At 57.7% G+C, this 14,500-nt stretch overlaps 1 protein-coding gene across 1 annotated transcript in view; it reads right to left on the bottom strand.

The window, feature by feature from the left end:
- DNAH17 (dynein axonemal heavy chain 17) overlaps positions 1–14,500 on the bottom strand; it is a 34,441-nt gene that overhangs the window by 1,275 nt on the left and 18,666 nt on the right. Inside the window, 32 exon segments of the mRNA XM_054516876.1 lie at positions 1,255–1,480; positions 1,970–2,113; positions 2,318–2,500; positions 2,854–2,919; positions 2,921–2,947; positions 2,949–3,038; positions 3,369–3,548; positions 4,114–4,305; positions 4,810–5,037; positions 5,273–5,400; positions 5,507–5,655; positions 5,764–5,957; positions 6,092–6,214; positions 6,349–6,519; positions 6,660–6,800; positions 6,927–7,091; positions 8,167–8,371; positions 8,862–8,978; positions 9,273–9,508; positions 9,610–9,802; positions 10,068–10,183; positions 10,368–10,575; positions 10,785–10,828; positions 10,830–11,003; positions 11,096–11,191; positions 11,286–11,450; positions 11,645–11,878; positions 12,360–12,521; positions 12,951–13,217; positions 13,616–13,807; positions 13,953–14,117; positions 14,199–14,360. Coding sequence (XP_054372851.1) covers positions 1,255–1,480; positions 1,970–2,113; positions 2,318–2,500; positions 2,854–2,919; positions 2,921–2,947; positions 2,949–3,038; positions 3,369–3,548; positions 4,114–4,305; positions 4,810–5,037; positions 5,273–5,400; positions 5,507–5,655; positions 5,764–5,957; positions 6,092–6,214; positions 6,349–6,519; positions 6,660–6,800; positions 6,927–7,091; positions 8,167–8,371; positions 8,862–8,978; positions 9,273–9,508; positions 9,610–9,802; positions 10,068–10,183; positions 10,368–10,575; positions 10,785–10,828; positions 10,830–11,003; positions 11,096–11,191; positions 11,286–11,450; positions 11,645–11,878; positions 12,360–12,521; positions 12,951–13,217; positions 13,616–13,807; positions 13,953–14,117; positions 14,199–14,360 — 5,143 coding nt within the window.

The raw sequence follows: 14,500 nt of genomic DNA, 5'->3' as shown, positions 1-14,500 counted from the left end.
CTGACAGACACTGACTGCTGCCCTCAGAGACTGACGGACACTGACTGCTCCCCTCGGAGACTGACAGACACTGACTGCTCCCCTCAGAGACTGACAGACACTGACTGCTCCCCTCAGAGACTGACAGACACTGACTGCTGCCCTCAGAGACTGACAGACACTGACTGCTCCCCTCAGTGCCTGACAGACACTGGCTGCTCCCCTCAGAGACTGACAGACACTGACTGCTGCCCTCAGAGACTGACAGACACTGACTGCTCCCCTCAGAGACTGACAGACACTGACTGCTGCCCTCAGAGACTGACAGACACTGACTGCTCCCCTCAGTGCCTGACAGACACTGGCTGCTCCCCTCAGAGACTGACAGACACTGACTGCTGCCCTCAGAGACTGACAGACACTGACTGCTCCCCTCAGTGCCTGACAGACACTGACTGCTCCCCTCGGAGACTGACAGACACTGACTGCTCCCCTCAGAGACTGACAGACACTGACTGCTGCCCTCAGAGACTGACAGACACTGACTGCTCCCCTCAGAGACTGACAGACACTGACTGCTGCCCTCAGAGACTGACAGACACTGACTGCTCCCCTCAGAGACTGACAGACACTGACTGCTCCCCGCGCTGCGCCAGGGTAAGGGTGGGTGGAGTGGCGCAATGGGGGTTAGCTCTGACCTGTTCTCATCTCACTGTGACCCACGACTGCATTTGCCTTACTGTGTGTGGGATGTCTGAATAAATTCTGTCCCCACCCCTCCCTTCAGCACGGCTTTATGTGGGCATTGCGGAGTTTAAGGTGAACTGGCCGTGGTGGGATCTGTCACATGCTGTCCTGTGTGCTCTCTGCTTTTGTCCAAGTGGACCCCTCAGCTGCTCTGCTGAACTGCCTCCTTCCCTCTCATTAGCAGTAATTATTGTGGATTTAAGTTTCTCAATTTGTCTTACTCAAGCATCAACTAAGAATGTGACATATGTATTCACTAGAGCCCTGTAGCTCCAGGAGCCCTGGGGTTCAGGAGCTGCAGCCTGAATTGCTGAAGCACAAATCTCTGGTTTGGAAAGGCTGTGTGATCCGGGCAGTGCTGCCCTCAGCTGGCGGCTGAGCCGGGCCCCAGGGGCACCCAGATGGACCCAGGTGCACCCAGGGCTCCCTGCTCTGAGCTGCCGCCAGCAAGTGCTGACACTGCACGAGGGAGAAGGGCTGAGCTGGGCCTGCTCCGTGTCTGAAACACCTCAGAGATGCAGTTTTTACCTTCCATGAACAGCCCGTGCACATAGGAGCCTTCTCTAGGGGGAAATGTTATTTCCTCGCGGGTTTTTTTGGTCACATCCGCTGCCAGACACATCTTATCCAGTGGCCACTGCTTTTTCCTGGCTGTGGACTGCATGATGGCTGTGAGGAAGGACTGGGGGTTGAAGAATCCCGCCAGCCACACTGTTGCAGGCAGCACAAAATCTGTTGACCAGACTTCCAGTTCCTGGAAAATAAACCAGCAGCGTCCTTTAGGGTGGAGGGCGTGCTGTGAGCTGCAGGACACTGTGGCAGAGCTGATGCTTTGCTGTGTGTAAGCCAAGCTTCAGCTGATCTTGCAGAATGGAGACTGGCTGGAGGTGGTGTGGGAGGAATAAGCAGCAGATTCCCCTGCAGCAATGAAGCTGAAACCCTGAATTCATAGTGCAGAAAATGCTGCTGCTATTTTTTAACAAAGCCAGTTTTATTAGTATTTCTTATGGGACACCCAGGGTTGTAATGGGGAGGGGGGCTGATGTTGTTTTGCTACAGTAATGTACTGTAATGGAAACCGTGGTCAGACTTGTGCTCCCATTCCCGGAGTAACAGCCCTTTTCAGGTACTTCAGGCTGGTTAAATTAACTCTGAGAAATAAATCAGTTACCAATAAAGCAGGGCAGTGGTGGGGAGAGTCCTGGGCACCCCAGGCTCTGGCAGTCACACACACACTGCTCACCCTGATCCGCAGGAGCAGGTCTGCGTACCAGTTGGCCAGGGTGAGGAGGGAGGGGTAGGCATAACGTGTCCATGATTCTGGAACGTTGTCATAGAAGAGAGCGTTTGACAGCTCTTCCATCTCGGATGTAATCGTCAGCTCTCCCTTTGAGAAAGAGAAAAGCCCAGGCAGTGTCACCTGCAGCTGCTGCTGGGACAGCCCAAGGGACGTGTGTGGGCTCAGGGGGCACAGGGCTGGGGCTGCCCGGTGCACCTGGCCCAGCCTGGTGGGTGGGAGCTGCAGCAAAGGCAGCAGAGAGGCCTTTGCAGTCCTGGGAGATGAATGACCCAGGCAGCGCCTGCTGCGTACCTGCAGGCCCAGGTCCAGCTCCTTCAGCGAGCGCCTCATCTCGTTGGTCAGGATGTTCATCCTTTCACACTCCTGGAGGGCTACAACCGTGTATGGGGTTTTTTCCTTTGCCTTTCCCATCATCTCCTCCATGTTGAACGGGTCTGGCAGCTGCTGGATGATTTCATCCAGGACTGCCTTCACCTGAAATGAGAATGCCATAAACTGCTCTTGCCCAGAGAAAAGTGCTGCAGATTCCATTAATTAAGTTGGTAAGATTTTTTTCTTTTTCTGCCCTGGTGTTTCTTTGTACCTCCTCCTCTGTTACTAACACTCCATTCTGCTATTCTCTCTCTTGGGTCTTAAAAAGCTGTAGTAGGGCTGGAATCCCCTTCCTTCCTGCTATGGGCCTGCTCTCTCAGTTGTCTCCAGACCTGTATCTGCCTCCCCTCTCTAGCCTCTCCGTTGTCACCCTTAAGAGGTTTTTTTCTGACAGTAATTACTTCCCCCCACCTTAAAAAATAGAGTTAATTTCTGCCATAAAGGACTTGACTCGCCTGTTCCTCTCGGGAGACACCCGAGCCTCCGGCAGCCTCGGATTCCTTGGGCTGCAGCTCCAGCACCTGTGCGGAAGAGCCTGTCCGAGGTGACCGGTCAGGAAACCCATCTCTGCATTGGGGTGCAGGCCATACAGGTGGGGGCTCTCTCCTGGCAGGTTGTCATCGATGTACTGGTGGTAGGCCTGGGCACAGGGTCAGGGCCAGCCTTAGCTTGGAAGTGCAGGCAAAGGAGCCCAAAGTTCCCTGCAACCTTGAAAACCCATCACCACTCTTGGGGCCCTTCACAGCACCTGCCCGTGGGCACGGAGGCTCTTTTTAAACTTGTGTCTCAGCCAGGTTTTTCGCTTTCCATCTCAACCACAGGAATTACTTTTGCAGCAGTTCTGCACATTCCCAGGGGACTGACACTCTCTCCCTACATTCCCCTTGGTGAGGGAGAGGGAAGGGAACATGGGCTCATGCCCATTTTTCCAGAGCAGGGGTTTTCTAGAGAAGATTGCAATGTCTCTTACCTCGTAATCCATGCGGGGAGGGATCATAAACCCTGGAGCCAAGGACACCTCCCCGTCCAGCATCTCGGGCTGCACGTACTCGCTCAGGTACGTGCGGCACAGCCGGCGGTCCCAGTCATCCGTGATGTGCCCCCCGTACATGATCTCCCCAAACAGGTACCGGAGGTCATCCCACGGGACCTGCACAGAGAGGCTCAAGCTGCAACTCTCCTGGGAGTTCCCCATGCAACCACAGAGTGATGGCTCCAGGATTGGCCTGTGCAGGGAGGTGACAGTCCCTGGACCCACAGAGGCTTGGGAAGAGGGGCAGATTTCTCCTTGTCCCACTACGATCATAGCCATCTGTGGTTTGAATCCTGCCTTTTTTCCAACCAGCACTGATCACATCCATGAGGGCAGGTCTAAAGGTGAGACTTCAGCCCTGCTCACTGCACCTGCATTCTTGGGGTGGGCTTTGCTTTTTAGGTGGAACCACCCACCAACACCAAGGCATGGGTCGGAGCAGGCAGGTGGGCCAGGGTAGGCACTTGCCTGGCTGGTGCCTGATGCCTTTTTCAGCCATCTCAATCAGGCTGAGTACTCATCCCCTTCCCCTGCCTGAGCGTGCAGGGAGCAGGGGAGGAGCTGCTTCTGACCCTGGGCTTCATGAGATGATGTTTGCGCTGCAAACTGGTGAATGTTCTAAGCAAGACCAATTGTTGCAGCGTGTGCTGTGCTGAGGAGCAGTCCCCTCATCATCCCTCACCTTGGCGTTGGCCTCCAGGTAGTTCTGCAGGACGTTGACAGAGACGGTCAGGTCGCCGTTGTTGAAGGGGTAGGACCTGTTCCAGCCCTGGGTCCCGAACCTGCGCCGCTCGGCCACCGCAGCGTGGAAGTAGCAAAGGGCAAACAGGATGCACCTGAACTCTGACTCTTTGCTGCACTGCTCCAGGGTTTCCTGCAGAGGAACAGTGAGGGTGGGTTGCAGCTGAATACTGCTATCAGATGCCCCTCTCATGAAGAACATGCATAGGCAAAAGAGAACAGAAAGTGTTCATTAGAAACAAAAGGCACACAATTGTATTTTAATGATTTCGTAGTTGGTAAGTTTTGCTCTCATTTGTTTATGAAGGAATTAGGAGTTCACACCCTAATGCCCTGCTGACAGCTGAGGCAACTTGTTCATGGCAAAGCTGCAGCAGCTCCAGGTTCAGCCTCAGGAAAGGCACTGGCAACCTGGCACTTCCTTGTGTTGGAAACCCTTGGGCAGCTCTGGTTACCCCTAAACCCCTGCCAGAGGGGGACCCTGGGCACTCCAGGAGGATGTGCTGGCAAGGGCTGGCTCCAGGTGCGGTGTCCTTGGGAGCAGAGACACCCCCGAGGTGTGGAGCTCAGCCTGTGGAGCCCAGGAAGGGATGAGCCGTACCTGGAGCCCAGAACAGCCCCAGGAGTACAGGGGTACCTGGTTGAAGAGGTCCAGGGCTCCGTGCAGGTTGGCACGCATGCCTGTGGGCGGCTCGCTGGTGATCTTGATGGAGTTGTCCAGCAGCCCCTGCGGGATGATGTGTGTCTCGGGGCTGGGCGCTGGCTCGGCGCTCATGAACAGTCGGTACTCGGGGTGGCTTTCTAGGCTGTGGTGCTCCACCAGCTTCTCCAGTGTGCTCAGCCACCGTGCCACCAGGTGGATGTTCTGCAAAAGAAACTCTCTGCACCTTGGCAATTTCACTTCCCCCCACCCCGATTCCTACTGTGGCTCCAGAGGGAGAAGGTGCTGGGTACAGCCAGCCAGCCCAGGCAGTGTCACTGCCACTGCCGGCGGGGTGACCCTGCATGCTGTGCCTGGACTGGCAGGACTGTGTGCCCTGGTGTGCCCAGTCGCTGTCAGGGCTGTGTGCCCTGTGCTGAGCCCCACTGCCCCCACCCACCTGCAGGATGACCCAGTGGCCCTCGGCAGCTGCCACCTCCATGGCGTGCTCTGCCACCACCTCCTGGCCCTGCCCCAGGGATACGTTGTGGATCTTCCCGTTGTCAATGGTGAATCCCAGCCTCGTCCCTGCGAGGGGAGTGTCTGCAGTCAGTATCAGCACTGAGTGGGTTCCTGCAGTTCTGGCTGCTTGGCCAGCGGGGCTGGTGCCAGTCTGGGATGGGCAGTGCCTCACCCAGAGCCTCCACATCCTTCAGCGGGTCAACACCGGGGGAGAGGATGAAGAACAGGGGCGAGGAGGGGCTGCTCTCCTTGTACACCTCAGAGAGATCAATGCTCCTTCCTTTCACATACTTGCTTCCCATTTTCTCTTCCACAAATTTCCTACAGAAAAATAGAACCATCCTGTGAGATGGGAACAGTCCCTGGTTGCAGCTGGAGTGGTGACACTCTGGGCTCTTGCAGGAGAGCCCTGTGCTGGGCACCAGGTACCTGATGGCATAGGTCATCCTGTCAGGGCGCAGGCACCGCAGCACACACAGCTTCTGCAGGGCTGTCTTGTTCTTCCAGTCCATGGGGAACACCTCGTTCTCTGGTGCCTCCATCTCCACAAACCTTTTCCATCGCTTTGCTGAGCTCTCAATGTCATTCTCCAGGCTGGTGAACTCCTCCATTTCTGAAAGTGCCTTCAGGTTCCACAGAGAAGGACTAAATCACTCCTGGGCTCTGCTCATCCCCAGGGACCCCCCTGCAGGTGACCCCAGACCCATTGCACTGTGCTGGCATTGCCTTGGCACAGTGGGTGACTGCACAGACCCACCTTGACAGCACCCCAGTTCTGGTTCTGCAGGAAATCCACGGGGGATGTCACACCAGTTTTGGAAGGGAAGCGCAGGAGAAAGTCCAGCTCTGCTGGGTTCACTTCTTTCTTTAGGGCCAGGACCTGAGAGTTGGGAGTGCAGTGTCACAGCCTCAGTGTGAGGGGCGAGAGGCTCTGAGCATCCACAGCAGCACCAGAGTAAGAGAACAAGCTGTCTGAAGCCACGTGAATGCCTGTCGTACAGCAGGAGGGATTACCTGGAAGGCAACCTGGGCCAGGAAGATGAGTTTGTCTCTCTCAAAGAGGCCCTGAGCAGTGTACACGTAGACTGAGAAGGTGATCTGGTCGGTCAGGTTGATCACCCTTTCCCGGGTGTCGTCGCTGGGGACTGCTCGCTCGATGGCTTTCTCAAAGACCCCGTTGAAGGCCTGAGGAAGATCCCAGCAGGCATCAGCCTGTGGCTGCTGGGGTCTTGTCAGCAGCATGAAAGCTGAAACACCGAATCTCTGTGCTCCCCCAACTCTGTCCCACCCACAGACATCTCTGTCCCTCCTCACTCCCCATCTACCTTGAGAGAGAACTGGTAGATGGGGTTGATCTTGCAGAGGTCACTCAGGATGAAGTACAGCAGGGATGCGCGCTCTGCTGCCGGCCGGTAGTTCTCTCTTGCAACGTTTATTTGTACTTCAGTGACTTTGGCTTCTTTTACCTGGAGGTGCAGGGGGTGGGTGTCACCAGAACCCTGTCACACACCAAAGCAGTGCCCACCCTCCTGCTGGGTGCCCAGCCGAGCTGTCCCTCTGTCTGTGGCACCAGCTCCAGCGAGCACATTTACCTTTTCCTCAATTTCCTTGGCTGTGCGCTTCGTTATCTCCAGGTTCTCCACCAGTGCTGTGTCCCGCAGGAAATCTCCCCCGGCAGCCGACAGCCGGGCGAGCAGGGAGTCCTCCAGCTCCTTCAGCTTGATCTTGAACTCGTTCTGGCTCTTGGTCAGGCTTGCCTGCAATAGCAGCACCCAGGGATGGGTCACTCAAGAGATCCCACCAGAGGGCTGGCACCAGTCCCCTGTCGTAGGGCCACCAAGGTGCTGGTGCGAGGGAGGGGGGATGTGGCCCTGCTGGGTGCCAGCATCAGCCCAGGGTGAGGTGATGAGTGCACCCAGGCAGTGCTGGCTGCAGGGACCTGGGGCTGCAGGGTCTGCCTGGGGCTTCCTTGGCTCCCAACAAACAGCAGCGGGCACAGAGGGGAGCTCTGACACTCCCTGCCCAGACCCTCCGCAGTGCCCAGGCCTCCCCACCCCTCTAACCAACCCCTCTAGCCCTTGTACCTTCAGATCCTCCCCACCCCTCTGACCAACCCCCCTATTCCCTGTACCTTCAGATCCTCCCCACCCCTCTAACCAGCCCCCCTATTCCCTGTACCTTCAGATCCTCTCCACCTCTCTAACCAACCCCTCTAGCCCCTGAACCTTCAGATCCTCCCCACCTCTCTAACCAACCCTCTAGCCCCTGTACCTTCAGATCCTCCCCACCCCTCTAACCAACCCCTCTAACCCCTGAACCTTCAGATCCTCTCCACCCCTCTAACCAGCCCCCCTATTCCCTGTACCTTCAGATCCTCTCCACCCCTCTAACCAGCCCCCCTATTCCCTGAACCTTCAGATCCTCTCCACCCCTCTAACCAGCCCCTCTAGCCCTGTACCTTCAGATCCTCCCCACCCCTCTAACCATCCCCCTCTAGCCCCTGTACCTTCAGATCCTCTCCACCCCTCTAACCAACCCCTCTAGCCCCTGTACCTTCAGATCCTCCCCACCCCTCTAACCAACCCTCTAGCCCCTGTACCTTCAGATCCTCCCCACCCCTCTAACCAACCCTTCTAGCCCCTGTACCTTCAGATCCTCCCCACCCCTCTAACCAACCCCTCTAGCCCTGTACCTTCAGATCCTCCCCACCCCTCTAACCAGCCCCCTATTCCCTGTACCTTCAGATCCTCCCCACCCCTCTAACCAACCCTTCTAGCCCCTGTACCTTCAGATCCTCCCCACCCCTCTAACCATCCCCTCTAGCCCCTGTACCTTCAGGGCCTCCAGGTCTGGCCGCTCCCGGGCCACCACAGCAGCCAGCAGCTGGTCCTCCAGGCCCTCCCGTGTCACCAAGAAGTTGATGAGAGTGCACTGAGCCTGCACCTCTGGCTTGTAGTGCGGGTTGAAACTTCGGGTATGCAGGATTAGGCGGAACTGCTGGTTATACTCTACTTCTTTATCTCCAATCCTAATGTATCTGTTCAGTTAATTAAACAAATTAATCCCCGCACACTGGGCAGTAACTCGTCACAGACAGATGCCCTCAGCCTGTGTGCTGTTCCTGGCCACTTGGGATGAATTTCTTTGGTTGGGAAAAGGCACAGCAAGGGCAGAAGTACCAAGCCAGCCTTGGCAGGGCAAGGATGGAGGAACAGGAGCTGGAGACTGCCCTGCCACAGCCCCTCATGGCCTCTGGGGTGCAGTTCCCCTTCCAGCTTTTCATGCCACATGGCAGGTGTCCCAGGGAACAAGTCCTTGAGTCACTAAATGAGCTGGATGCCAAGGACCAGGCCACATTCAGTACAGATGTCCTCCATGGGACATACTGGAGAGCACTGGGGATGTGGCCAAAGCAAAAGAAGGATCAGGCTCCAAGCTGCCCACAGTGAAGGTGCTTCTAGCAGCATTTTGGGGCAGCAGTGGCTGCTTGGGGCAGGTGAAACCCCTGAGCATTGGGGTGTGCTGACCTGCCCATTAAGGTCCTGCCCAGCAGCGGGTCCAGCACTGCCTCTATGGTCTCCCCGATGTCCTCGATGAGCAGCGTCTGTCCTTCAGAGACCGCCTGGGCAATGATGTCCAGGTATCTGAGGGGGGACAGGGGAGGTGTGTATGGCAAGCCTGTGCACTGTGGGGGCTCGGGCTGCTGTGGGGCGCTCACAGAGTGCTTTCCACTCACTGTGCCCTGTTGGGACCCCGTTGTGCTCTGCCAGTCCCCCACAGAGCTTGTGGAGGTGTTGGGTACACCACCAGGGCTGCTGCCCTTGGGTCCCCTGGCTCTGATGGGGGACGTGATTGCCCTGACTCTGCACCCCTCAATGGCAGGGAAAGGGGGGCTGGTGCAGCCTGGGCCTGTGCCCACCCCGCAGCCCCTGGCCCACCTCTTCTGGCCCAGGCGGACGATCTGCAGGTCCTCCCCAAATTTGTTCTTGATCCACTTTCCGCCCTGCAGCTGGGCGTCCACGAGCAGCGGCCAGCGCTGCGTGCTGCACAGGATGGCCGCGTTCTCGGTGGAGGTGCGGTCGCTGGGCAGCCCCTGGTTGTTCCAGGCAGCCACGTCGGCAGAGTCCGTGAGGAGGCTGAGCGGGTCCAGGTCCGGGGTGATGGGGATGGGCACCTGCCGGGAGGGGCTGTTGGTGCCTGGGGCAGAGGCGTGGGAGCCCCTGGTGCTGCAGGGCACTGGGGAACGCGCTCTGGGCTGGAACCTGCGCCCCTCACCTTCTGTGCCTGCAGGAAGGGGACCCAGTGCTTCTCCAGCAGCTCAGCCCTGTACTTCTTGGTGAAGTATCCGATGTAGGACACGAAGGCAGAGACCAGCAGCACGTCCCCACACAGCGTCTTCTCCTGCTCTTTGAGATCCTCCACTGACTCTGCCCAGCGCACGTTTTCGGACGCCAGGCCCCCAACGAGCCTAGGGGTAGGAGGGGATGGGGACGGTGCTGTGACCAGGCCAGGGGTGGGTGGCAACTCAGCCATGGTGACCTGGGGCCTTGTCACCAAACATCTCCATGGCTGCCTCCCCCCATGAATGTCTGGCCCAATTAATCTCAGAATTTTTTAATTTGGGGAGGGATGGAGGGCTCTGCTGCTCCCATGGCCTTGGTGTCACGGCCACCAGGCAATGCCAGGGAGCAGCAGCCTGCCCTGGTGCTTCAGAGCCAATGTTTGCATGGTACCTGTTTGCCAAGTTGATGACTTTGTTGGTTTCATCAGCCTCCTGCTGGCATTTGATCTTCTCTGCTGTGGCTTTCTCAAACTGAGCAGTGAGAGTCGCCAGATTTTCATTCAGGGCCTTTGGAAGAGAACAGCCCCAGAGCTATTCCCTGCCCAGATGGGACGCTCCATGGTCCCAGAGCTCTGCAGTGTCTCCAGCCCAGCACAGTGTTTGGGCCAGGCTCTGGGTTCACGGAGTTCTTTTGCTCCTTTGGTGACTGAGGGGCTCATAGCTGGGGGCTGTGGGGATTTTGCTTACTTACCACAATTTTGCTCTTAATTTTACTCAGCCTCGCCTGCGCCTCTGCCAGCTCGGCATCAGCATCAGCCACTGCCTGTCTCTTGGGCTTCACCGTGCAGTGCACTTCGTAGAAGCGCACCATGTTGAGGCACCAGGAGCACAGCCCTGCCGCGGCCGTTGACTTGGACTTGATGAACTCGGGATTAAAGCTGGGGTCGTTCCGGTAGGGCCTGGAGCGGGAGGACAGCCGTGCTGAGGAGCTGCCGGCAGCTGTCCCACTCCTCCCGGCGCTCGGGCTGCCTCTGGGTGGCAGAGCAGGGCCAGCGCCTGCATCCCGCTCCTGTCCCCAAACGCTGCTGGGCTCTGCGCCCCCCAGCGTCCCTGCCAGGGCAGCTGGTGGCAGGGGCTGTGAAGGGGCAGGAACCAGCCATGGACTCACTCAAATGCCTTGAGACACGCCTCAGGGATGTTTTCCCCATCATAGTTTTTTCAAGCTTGCAAGGAAAGTGTCTGCTTTTCCTATCTTGACTTTTCCTGCTGTCCAGCTCTTGTCCTTCGGAATCTTGCCGTTTTCGGCCGTCAGAATCAACACAGCTGCCATCACATTCACTACCTCTGGTGGTGGGGCCCCAAAGGACTTCAGCTCTGTCAGGTTGTACTGGGGAGGGACCACAGGGCCACTGAGCATCCTCCTGGCCCAGGGCTGCCGGCCCTGGCTGGGCACCCGCCTGCCCCTGAGAGCTCACCCACCTTGTTGAGCGTGTCGAGGGCCTCGCGGGCGGCCGAGAGCACCACCTCTGCTTCTGCCAGGTCACTCGCACAGGCTCGCTGCTTCTCAGCCACTATCTGGGGAGGGAGCACATGGCATGGGGTAAGTGGCTGTAACCACAGAGCTCACGCTGCCCTGTCCCACGCTGGACACCAGCTCAGCGCTTCTCACCTTGTTGATGGCCTCGACCTTCAGCTCCTCCTCATCAGCAATGGCTTTCTCCTTGCTGACCTTCTCTGTCTCAACGCCCACCACGTGGATCAGTTTGTCTGTGTCCTCATTCTTCTGCTTCAGCTCTACCTCCTGGACTGCCAGCATGGCTTTCAGGTCATCCACCTCAATGAGGGAAGAAACAGAGCAGATAAAAGGGCTGATCCTGCCAAGCTCTGCCTGGTGGAGCAGCAGTGTCTCAGTACGGGGCTTGGGGACGTTACAGACACTGTGACCATCCTGCAGGGATGTGCCTGCTCTCTCCCCCTGTGCCAGACCCCGAGCAGGTGTGATGCACAGGAGCAGCTGTGGGCAGGCACCTGTGATGCTGTGCTCCGCAGCTTCATCAGCCCCTTCTCCAGCCTGTCGATGCTGCCAGAGAGGTTGCTCCTTTTATCTGCCAGCAGGTTCTGGTAGAGCTTTATCTGCTCCAGGAAGGTCTTTGGCGTGGTGTAGTTATAGCGTCTCTCCACGGCCAGGTAGATCTTGGACATCTCCTTTGAGCTTGTGTGGACGAAGGACATGAACTGGCTGATGGAGGCCTTGACCTCTGGCTGCACAGAGAGCACAGACAGGGAGCTGCTGCAGCAGGTGGCTGTGGTGTGCAGGCTGCACTGAGCCCTCCTGCAAGGCTGGCTCTGTGTGCAGCCACAGAGGCCAGAGCAAAGTGACCCCTTTCATCAGCAGCACAACGCAGAGCTGAGATAGAGCTGGTGGTGAAGGCAGTGGTGCTGGTTCCCATGCCCAGCTCTGTCCCTGGCATCCCTGTGTGGGGAGCAGCTGCTGCCCCTGGGCTGTTACCTGTGAGGGTGTTGTTTTAAGGACAGAATGGAAAGGGAGGGTTCATCCTCACCAGCACAGCACAGGCTGCAGGCTCTGACACTGGAACCAGCTGTAAACTTATCCCAGACCTATTCCCAGCTTGCTGTTCCCAGCCCTCTGGGTCATGCCAGGCCCCCATCCCTGGGCACACTAAACACAGAGAGCAGCAGAGGAGCAGTTCACTGCCCAGTGCAGCCCGGGCTCCCAGCTCACCTCGATGTCCGGTGTCTCCTCCAGGAAGCGGCTGCTGACGGACACGAGCGCGTCCTCGGGCCACTCGTGGAACCAGTCGATGGCCGTGCAGTTGACCACAGCTGGGAACCTCCTGGCCCGCACACGCAGGGTGGAGCCCACGGGGGAGAAGCAGAGGACAACCTGGGGCAGAACAGCGGTGCCTGAGGGGGTGTCCCTGCTGCCAGGGCAGGGGCAGCATCTCTGGGGGCTCCACATGACTGCAGACCTGAGCTTTGCTGCCTTCCCATTGACTCTCACCAGGGCTGGAACAGGGTTCCCTTTGGTGCCTGCAGTCAGCAGCTGAGCTCAGTGCTCCTGTGGGTGTCCCTGGCAGTGCCCAGCATGGCCTGTGGCCATGGAAGCCACTGCTCTGCTGTGCCCCCAGGGAGGTCAATACAGGGCTGTTCTGCCCTTGTGCCTCTGGCACTGGGGGCACCTGGGGAGTCTCTGGCAACACCTTTTGCCTAAACCCACCATCCTGGGATGAAACCTCAGTGTTCTGTTGCAAAGAGGTTTTGGATGGGGCAAATCAGGGGCACAGACAAATCAACCTGGAGAGCAAACACCCACCTTCAACTGGCGCCTGACTTTTTCTATAAATAATTTCCAGCAGTTTTCCTTTGTATCCTCCAATCCAAGGGACTTCACTTGAGGCCTCATGGACCCGATGATAGTTTCCATGTCATTATCCTGAAAGAGGCCTGGCACCTCCCCAGACGCCAAGAAATCATTGATCACAACCAGGAATGATTCTTCAGCCACCTGGGAGTCTGTCATCAGGAACACGGCGGGGATGTTCTTCACAGCTGCCTTGATGTACTGGGAGGCAAGGTCCAGCTGGGAGAGAGAGAAACTGTCATCCCCCCAGTTCAACCCCCACGAGGTGTTCTCCAAAGAGACCAGTTTGGAGCAGCCCTGGGCTGCCACGGAGCCTTTGGGAAGGAGCCCTTGGGAAGGAGCTGGTGCCAGGTGCTCTGCCCAGGCACAGGTCCAGCACCAGGGCTGCCCACACCACCACCCCCAGTGTCACCAGGAGCTCCTGCCCGTGCCTGGCTGGGGAAGCACTGTGGGCCTCTGGGGCAGGACTCAGGGGTGTCACCTGTGGATTCCTCGTGTGCAAACGCAGCGTCACAAGCAGAGCAGAGCCTGGTGAGCCCCCCCAGGCGCCGTCACTGCCAGTGCAGGACCCAGCCCCAAGCAGGTGGCACTGAGCCAGGGTCCAAAGCTGCTCCTACCTTCAGGTCTGGGATGCCGTAGCCTTTCCTCAGCGTGATCTGGAACACGCTCAGGTTGCTGATGTGAGCTGCCAGCCGAGCCAGGCTCTGCTTCCCACTGCCTCCCACCCCCACCAGCAGCGCGTTGCCCCGAGGAGACTCCAAGATCCGGCTGATTCTGCAAATGTGAGACACTGCGTCTTCAAAGAGCACCTGAAGAAAACAGGAGGGGGAGGTTTGGTGTTCTGGATCAGGCCAGAAAGAGTAGTGAGTGCCCCATAATGCACCAACCCAACCAAGCAGCACAGTGCTGCAGTCCCACATTTTCAGGGCAGACCTGCCTGCCACAGGCACTCACCAGATTCATTGCTGCATTCACCGCATTGTAGTTGTCCAGGGCTTCCCCAAGGAGGTCACTCAGGGATGCCCAGCTTGTCACTGGCATGTACTTGAAATCATCCATGCCCTGGGCAAAGTGGCAGTAGATGTTGGGCTTGGCGAACATCAGCTCTTCATTGATCTCCTGGGAGAGGCAATTCCAGCTGTGGGGCTCAGCTGTGGGGCACCACTGGGCTGGAGCACCCTACTTTTCAGCACAACTCACTTGAAAGGAGGCTTTGCTGATGTCGGCCATCACCTTCTTGAAGCTGTACTGATCCTCTTCATCGACAAGCTTGTCTCCATACACCCTCTCTGCTTCGTGGAGCCAGAGACGCACCAAGTCCACGGGGGCTTTCAGGCAGTCAGGGGTGGAGAAGAGCAGCCCCTGACAAACAAAGCCCGCAGCCCTTGGGGTTATTTTAGTGCTGCTCAGAGCTGATTGCAAAGGTTTGCTCTGGGGAGAGGCCAAGGCCCTTTTCAGGGACACGGTATGCTGCAAGGATGTGGGACCAGGAAAGGGAGGAA

The sequence above is a fragment of the Molothrus ater genome, chromosome 19, assembly GCF_012460135.2.
Source record: "Molothrus ater isolate BHLD 08-10-18 breed brown headed cowbird chromosome 19, BPBGC_Mater_1.1, whole genome shotgun sequence".
NCBI lineage: Eukaryota > Metazoa > Chordata > Aves > Passeriformes > Icteridae > Molothrus > Molothrus ater.
This window is presented reverse-complemented; position numbering and strand designations above follow the sequence as displayed.